This window comes from Protomyctophum parallelum, assembly GCF_964188405.1.
Source record: "Protomyctophum parallelum genome assembly, chromosome: 8".
In the NCBI taxonomy this organism is placed as follows: Eukaryota; Metazoa; Chordata; class Actinopteri; order Myctophiformes; family Myctophidae; genus Protomyctophum; species Protomyctophum parallelum.
In genome coordinates this window covers 11,095,838-11,104,584 of record NC_139703.1, presented here as the reverse complement: position 1 = coordinate 11,104,584, position 8,747 = coordinate 11,095,838, and the positions used below count along the sequence as shown (strand labels likewise).

The following is an 8,747-nucleotide window of genomic DNA, read 5'->3' as shown; positions in this document are numbered from 1 at the left end:
AACTCTTTCTGTGGACACGGCTCCCAATGTCTGTCTGTCTGTCTGTCTGTCTGTCTGTACGGCCATATTCTGTTATGTCCGCAGTAGGCCTATTATTACTATTTCAGTCGATATGATAACTTTAGGTATACACTTTTTTTCCAAATCTTGCCTTGCAAATCTGTCAATACACTGAAATCTGTCATAGCCTACTGAATGACTTAACTGCTTAATTTAATAATAATAATAATAATAATAATGTATTTATGTTTTATGTTAAACTATGGACCTAACATTATTAGCCTATTATTATTAGGCCTATTATAATTTTATTATTTCAAGTTCAGGGCATGCACCTGTAGGCGAATTGTAACGGGGTTTTATCAGCTAGCCTACACTTCCCATGATGCCACTGGAGTGGGCGTTTTTTTTTGTCGAGGGGCGCTGCTGTGCTGGGAGGTGACAGACAGCGCTGTGTCCGTCTGTGTGTTGTCGGCGTTGGTTGGGGAACTTCACAGCGGCTAGTACGGGTGTGGCTAGTTGAAACGTGATCAATCTGAACGGCAAGAGAGAATGCATAACGGCATTTTATAGTGTTGTTTAAAGGAAAGAAGGGAAGTGGGCAACAAAAAAAGCGCATAGCTTATGTGGAGTGGGTATTTAAATTTAGGTTCAACAGCAGCCCACTGGCTTCGGAAATTCGGAATCCATCTCTAGGGCTAGGCGATTTCAACAGCTGGAATACTTTTGCTGAACTTCGCGGCCCATTTTCGTGCGTAACCTAGGTTATAGGATCTACTCATTTGTTCAAATTAAAAAATATCTATTCTAAAGTCCTTCAAAGTTTTTTTTTGGTCCGCACGACAGCGACTGGCGGGTAGGTCACTGATGTTGGCTTGTTGACCACTGGACAGGACAACGACCTCTTTTGGAACATCTTTTAACAGTCATTGCCAAGTCCACATTGAATTAAGAAACTATTGAATTCGTTTTGCGATTATTTTTCCTTTCTCTCGTGGATCTCTCCAGAAAAAGGGAAGTTGAACCGCTCAACTTAAGTCAAAGTGTCAGCTGCTGAGGGGGAAGCTTTTATTTTTTTTGGTGGGGGGGATAAAAAGCTTTGAGACACAGTCGGCGACTGTCCTCAACACATTTCCCGGGTGATACTTGACCAAAAAGCAGCAGTCCTGAAGCGCGCACTAGGAACCATGGGGTGCACAGTGAGTCAGGAAGATAAAGCCGCGGCCGAGAGGTCCAAAATGATTGACAAAAACCTTCGAGAGGATGGAGAGAAGGCATCCAGAGAGGTGAAACTGCTGCTGTTGGGTAAGTACCCTTTTCACAGCCACCCTGCTGCTGCTCATTCTGATTCACACACACTTGTGTAAGTAAGTTGCATTGTTGGGATCGGATATTGCCAGTGTACAAAGAAAGAAATGTAAAGTGGCAGCCGGCATTATTATATATTTATTATATGGGTTTGCAACCTGGCACAAGAGATATACCACGTTCATTTAAGTATCCTACAGACCTACACTACACTTCCACAGACAACACGAGCATTATGCGCAATTGAAGTTAAACTAAACATATAGACAGCGGGAACACGCCGCACACCAAAGGGCATTAATGATTGCTTGTGGTGTGGTTGGCATCAGTGGCAATGGCATCAGTTACGTTGTCCTCTATCTTATGGATCGATGGAGCTGCAATTAGACTTATACAACAATTGTCCTAAATTAACCCCTAAATGCAAAGAGCATTGCTGCAGCCTCAACACCACTACTACAGAGTTAATTATCTCATGGGGGCATCATTCATGATACCCTTGACATGCTTGACCTATCCACTTGCTGATGTTTGTTTGTGGTTACTTGCGTCCCTGACATGTCTGCTGGAGAGATTTGGAATGACATGGGGATGACATGATGAAAACATTGTAGCCTGGGGGGTGAGGTGAGAGTGCAACAATTTTATGAACAGTGAACAGTGATGTGGCCTCACACATTGCCCCATTTTAATAACCTTGGATCAAGACTATCGTGGATATGAAAGTAAAAGCCAGACTCGATAAAAATCTATGATAGTCTTGATCAAAGGCCAGCCCCATCTCATCATGCATCCAAAAGTGGGCTGTCAAAAATACTGATGTATATGTAGTGACAGTCGTGGTGATGCTGTCTGGCACCTCGGCAGAAAAGTTGCTGGTCACTTAGTTGCTGGTCACTTGCCTCTGTCAGTGATGTTAGGCTACATGCTGCCCTTGTGGGTGACTCTGTGAGTCTTTGGTGTGTTTGTACTGAAAACACACAAGCCCCTGTTGAAAATGTTATAGAGCTGCAGTTTCAGCCAATGGTACATTCTCTGTGTAATTTTGGCACATGTTTGGTATAGGCCTGGCCTAGATTGATTAGAGGTTAGACAGAGCTGGACTTCTGTTTTTGATCAGGTGGTACCATGGTTCTAAATGCAGTGCTACAGAATAATCTTCAACCTTGAATGACACAATGCACATTGTAACCCAGTTGTTCATTGAATTGTTTTTATGATTCTGTATTTTGAAGCTACTTTAACATGAAACTGCCAGTCAGTGGTTTGTTCGTCTGTCAACTGTGTCAAACTATGGCTGTTACTGTTTTTCATAATGAATTAGCTGTTTGGACAGCGACTACGCACACACTCACACTCACACTCACAGTCACAGTCACTGCTGATTTAAAAGCATTAAGCTGTATGACTGACAACATGCACGCTCTGTCCATCGTAGATTTGTCACATTGTTTGTTGTTGATTTAAAGTATTTACATTTAATTTGGATCATTTCTAAACAAGGAAGGGGTGGCGGTGGCTCAGGGGTAGAGTGCCTGGATGGTAACCGTAAGGTTGCCAGTTCGAACCCGGGCTCCCCCAGAGTTACTGTCGAAGTGTCCTTGAGCAAGACACTGAACCCCTAATTGCTCCCGATGTGCTAGTTGGTGCCTTGCATGGTTTCCGCTGCCATCGGTGTATGAATGTGTGTGTGAATGGGTGAATGTAATGCACAATCTCTGTAAAGCGCCTTGGATAAAGGCGCTATATAAATGCACCATTTACCATTTACCAAGGAAGTAGCAGTTCTTCTTTATTAATATTCTTTAGACTTTAGACTAGAAAACGCATAAAAACACATTAGTGACTGTGTAGTGTGTAGTTTTTCATTTGGTACCTTTGAGAAGTAAGGAAAAGCTGGTGCCCAATACTGGGCACCAGCATTCTGATAAATAAAGGTTCTGTATTACAGTTACAGCTACTCGGTTACTGACTGACTGTTATTTTAATAGCTTGATGAAATTTAAAGTGTTTATTGATAATAAATGAGTCACATAGTACATACAAATGGCTCCTTTTATGTATGAGTGTCAAAGAAAGTCTAAATTGATTAATCAATTTCTGTCTCAGACCGCACTCAGAGTCTCAGACTGTAACTTGCTGTGTTATTGTCTCTACAGTGCTGGGTGAAATGGCTGGTTTGGAAGTATTGGCCCTGGTTTGAAGTCTAATTACACAGTCTGCTCTCCCCTGCCGAGTTCATATCAGTAATTAGTGATACTGTGCAGTGTGCAGGGATTGACAGGAATTATAGGATGCGTTGGAAATCCAATCTTGTGCAAGAGGGCTTGTCATGCAAGGAAAGATGTCTTCCTCTACTTGACTTGCGCAATACAGCAACATGTCAGATTGTCAGTGCGTGTGACGGCAACAGTCTGATTATAAAAATCCCTTGTAGCATCTTGTGGAGAAACTACTAGGGTTGCTGTCTGTCAGGTGAAATGTAGATACCTCTTCTGTGGCAGTTGTGGTCTCACATTATACTACAGATGTTTTAGTTTTTAGGTTTATTTTGTTTCTTTTACAGTGATGGTACAGGAGTAGTGCTTGCTGTCTTGAGTATGATTAATACACTTTAAAGGAGATATAGACAACTTCCAGTGTTTGTACACAGAAGTGATGTTTCCAAACAGATTCAAATCTGGCTCCACCCTCCCTTCCCCCTGTCATTCTATTGGCAGAGCCAGGTAACTTATGGGTTGTTGTTACTGCTCACCTTGGCACATCGGATAATTGCGCTCGTAATGGCTAAATATGTAATAAAAAAAGTATTAATTTCTATTGAATATCTTAGTTACAATGAAATTGAGTTGACATGTCAACTGTGGTCACCCAGCCCCTGAGATGCTCCTGCACGCAAATCTTTTATTTGTAATCGGTGCATATAAAATAAATATTGCCCCTCAAATGCCCCAGCCACTACAGCATAGTTCATGTGAACTACTTTGTCCACGGTTATTCATTGTAATGATCAAAATCGCGGCGAGCCACCGTTGGCAAGATTCTATTTCCTAGCATGGTTGTGACCGACTTGCACGGGTTGAATGCAGGCTTCAACCAGGCAGGCACCGGTGGTCACTCACAACCATGCTAGGAAAGAGAATATCACCGTCAGCTCCGCCGCGCCTGTCGCCGACGGCAACCACGGTCCACGCTTCAACCCGCCAGGCAGGCTCAGGCAGCTGCGGTCATCCGGCGGTGGTGACTCACTATAGTGACTTCCACCATTTCATCAAATAAGCACATACAACCCACATGAACGATATTGATGTAACCAGGAGATTTGGTGGGGGATTCTGTCGGATCCCTCCCCTCCTCCAACTTCTTCCCGTACTATTTCACATGAACAATGTTGGTAAAACGAAGATATTTTAGGGGACTGGGGTTGAACACACTGTCACACCCTCGCGCTGTTATTGGCTAAAACTCCACCTCACTCCCCCACTAACCCCCTCCTCCCCCCACACCAATGTCCAGAGTGTAAACACCTACAACTCAAAACACCCCAGAGGCAGCCAACGGTAGTGTCTGTCTGCAGGAAAACACCCCAGAGACACTATAGGGGATGATGGTGATAGTGAGAGACAAAGTGTTGGATATTTGTTTTGATGTTTTTCCAGGACGTTTATCCAAGGCATCTGACGTAGTTCATCCCGATGGCCTTGGAAAGGCGAAATCCATCCTGCCTGACAAATATAGTGTGTCTTTGGAATGGTACGCCCCCTGCCGCGCCCTGCCTCCCTCCCTATCTGCTAAAGCAAATTTAACAGAATCTGAGAGAAGTGCTGTGGGCTTCAGATGAAGGAGAGGCAGAGCTGCTATTTATAGACCTTTTGACAGAAACAAGGAAGTGATGGATCTCTGAATCAGGGCCTTCCTTCAGTACAGTCGAGGGAGTCTAACCACTAGCAATTTGGGGCAACACGGGTGCTCCATACTTTACCTGGTGTAAACAAGTAGATGGGATTGGATATTTCCATGGTAACTGGCAACTGCTTTCATCCAATTACACTGCAGGAAAAAAAAAGATGTCTGTTTGATTGTTTTGTGTTGTGGCTCATCCCTAGAGGAAGCCATTAGTTAATGCAGCACAGAGGAGCTCCTACTGGCTTATACATGCATTCAATTATCAGCAGGCCCTTGTTCAGTGGCCTCCCTTCAGATTCTAGACTTTGATTGGTATTTAATAGTCTCCCCCTTCTCCAACTAAACATGAGTCATGACTAAGTTTGCCATTCATTTTGCTTTATTTTTTTCTTCTTTTTTCCTAGCATCTTTTTTCAGTTCAGTAGACATGGAAAGTTCACTTGGCAGCGTGCACTGCTTTTACTGTGTATAAGAATAGTAGCTTGGTCTGTGTGAACATGTCTGATGCACAGTTCACTACACACACACACACACACACACACCCTCATGTAAATGCAGAGAAACACATTTGCTCACAGGCTTGATGAGCCGTGCCGTTATGTAAACATGTTGGCATAAGGAATGCACACTGTGTGGTCACAGAGGATGGTGATTTGTAATTGTGTAATACATTCATAACCAAGGCATTGTACTGTAGTACTGTAGAAGACCCGGGGAAAAGTGCACATTAAGGTGTGTGTGTGTGTGTGTGTGTGTGTGTGTGTGTGTGTGTGTGTGTGTGTGTGTGTGTGTGTGTGTGTGTGTGTGTGTGTGTGTGTGTGTGTGTGTGTGTGTGTGTGTGTGTGCGTGTGCGTGTGCGTGTGCGTGTGTGTGTGTGTTGCAGTGGAATATACCATCTTTCTCTGCAGCTGTCTTGCTTGATGGGGATGCCGTGATTAATGGAACAAGAGGAAAACAAAAGGACAGCTTTATTGGACTATAGCTGAGGGATGCTGATCATATTCTCAGCAGAAATTACAGTCTATTTGGAGTTTGAAAAAAACAACTGACACGGCTGTTCTCTTATTCATTTCCAATAGGAATGAAAGGTCTTCCTCCTATGATGTGATAGATCCTACATGCCTTTCATGCATTTTCAATGTATGACATGCTTATTGTTTGGATGTGGGAATATGCGTGGGATTTGGCTTTTCCAAGTCACATGGTCACATCTGCAAATCATAGTGCAAGGCTGTATGTATTGTATTGCCTTCAGCAGTTTTTAGTCACAGATGAAGGCATCAAATAGTTAACCAGACAGGCGAGGCTACAACTACTGTACATTACATCACTCACGCCTTGGGGTGGGGAATATGCTAAAAATATGTCTTGGCTAAGCATATAATATTATCTCTGTAGAGCCTATGATGCTATAAAACCAAACCATTTTCTCTTTCCTATTTTATGCATCAGCTGTGTTGAATGTGTCAAACATGATGCATGTATCAGCTTTGGTGAATAGATTAAATGTGCATATATGTATGCCGATCAGCGCTGCCCAGCTGATTTGCAACTCAGCTTCCAATCTGGTAGGCACACATCCTGTGTTCCCAACTGAGCACCAGTGTTGCCAGTTTGGCTTATTTCCCCCAACGTTTGGCTTGTTTTTTTCCAGAGTTGCATTTTTTTAACGTGTAAATGCTGTGGCTTCTTTGGCAAATCTAACAAGCCAACATTTCATAATTCCCCATATGTTTGGGGTAGTGTGAATCACATTGAGTGACAGTATCGGTCTGGTGCCTCTACTTATTAAGCTCATGCTAAAGAATGTGTGAAATGTAATAATAAATATCCAATGTAAAGGAGGAAAACGATATGCACATCCCAGTTTCAGAATACGGTGCTGGATCCAAAGAAATTACCAAATGAAGAAAAAAGTGGAATGTCCGCACACGATATAATTCTGCTCCCGTCTTTTTTATTTCAACCTATAAATACAACAATGTTTTGCCCCTCCGGGCTATGACCTACATAGTAATTATATAGATATGCATCTATTTGTTTTATTAGGAATATATATGACCATATTATTGGGCGAGGTGAGATTTGTCTCATTTCTCTCACAAGATTTGTCTTGTTTTTGCCTGGAGTTGGGTTCACTGGGTTGGCTTATTTCTCTCACGGGAGTTGGCAACACTGCCAAGCACCACTGTGCTCAACATCTAACACTGTCAAAACACTATTTGAGACAAAAAGTCTGATGCACACATTTTCCAGACTACCATCTCTTCCAATAGAGCTCAATCATTTTGTATGCGTGTGCGTGTGTCTCCTCTCCATGGCTAATCAAGAAGGCAGTTGATTGCCACTGCACAAGATAACAAATTGTATTAAATCGTAAGTGGTGTGACACATCTGCAAGAGCCGTTTCCTCCTGTGGAGTCTAGGGTAGGGGTGGCGGCGGCGAAACAAACGGTTACCATTATTTTTTCTTAAACGTGTTGATTAACTTGCTTTCTCTGAGCTTGGAACAACACACTCAATATTGATCAGAGAGTGGGAGAGAACCTGTATCGACCAGACCGGCTGCTGCTACAATTTGCCGAACTCCATCCATCAGACTACAGAGAGTGAAAGCTGTGGTGGTGGAGTAGATAGAGTAGCAGACGGCTCTAGCCTCTCCATGACCCTACCCTACTATCAGCTACGAGCAGTCAGTGATTAGGTGTTTAACTGCTATGTATTTTGCTGGTAAATTGATTCTGTTAGTCAGTTTCTCCTGACATGTTACTGTACCTACTTCTCCTGCCTTTGCAGGGGTGTAATCTTCACCAGAAATGACTTGGAACGTGTTTGTTCCAAGAAAAATGAAAGAAGAAAGTCCCACTGAATATCTCACTTGGATATTTAGACCTAGAGCGAAGGAAAGCTCTAGCCCATGCCTGACCCTCCCTAATCCCTCACACCTCTGTTATTAGGCTTGAACTGCACCAATCTAAATCTGCTGTATATATCACTGTATATACTGTGAAGTTGTTTCCACAAAGTCAGGTGGCAGCTACTACAGGGACAATGAATTAAAATAAGAAATGCACATGTACATTATGAATCTTTTATTCTTTTTGCACTCTATTCTATCTTTGTTGTTGTTGTTGTTCATCTATGGTGCTGCATTGTCTGAAGGAAACTAAACAAAAATAAGTTGTACTTTTATGTACCTGTACACAAGATGTAACGATAAAGTACAACCTTGAACCTAGGATTAATATCAATCTATGTATAGCAGGATGAAGTAAAGTCTTTGTCAACGTGCCTGAAAAAGACTGCACAACAACATGCTACAGTAGCTTGCAGTAGAGTTGCCCGTATAGAACAAAACGTCATACTTGATGACTACGTGAGGAGACGGGCCTTATTGCCGGTCTGTCCATGTTGTGGTCAGCGCTGCATAGACACAGCTTCCCTCTCATTATAGCTGGTGGGTGAGTTCTCAGTGGGTGTTTGGTATAATTACAGTCGGCTGATTATACAGGGTTTCGCTCGAAGAAGCAGAG

The 8,747-nt window shown here is 42.8% G+C and overlaps 1 protein-coding gene across 2 annotated transcripts in view; it reads left to right on the top strand.

Annotated features, from left to right (window-relative positions):
- Window positions 1-465: 465 nt before the first annotated feature.
- Window positions 466-8,747, top strand: part of LOC310863491 (guanine nucleotide-binding protein G(i) subunit alpha-2) — an 86,548-nt gene continuing 78,266 nt past the window's right edge. For both annotated transcript variants that reach the window (XM_083771873.1, XM_083771872.1), the window contains exon 1: window positions 466-1,305. In XM_083771873.1, the coding sequence (XP_083627999.1) occupies window positions 1,188-1,305 (118 nt within the window). In that variant the 5' untranslated portion in view covers window positions 466-1,187. The remainder of the gene's footprint in view (window positions 1,306-8,747) is intronic.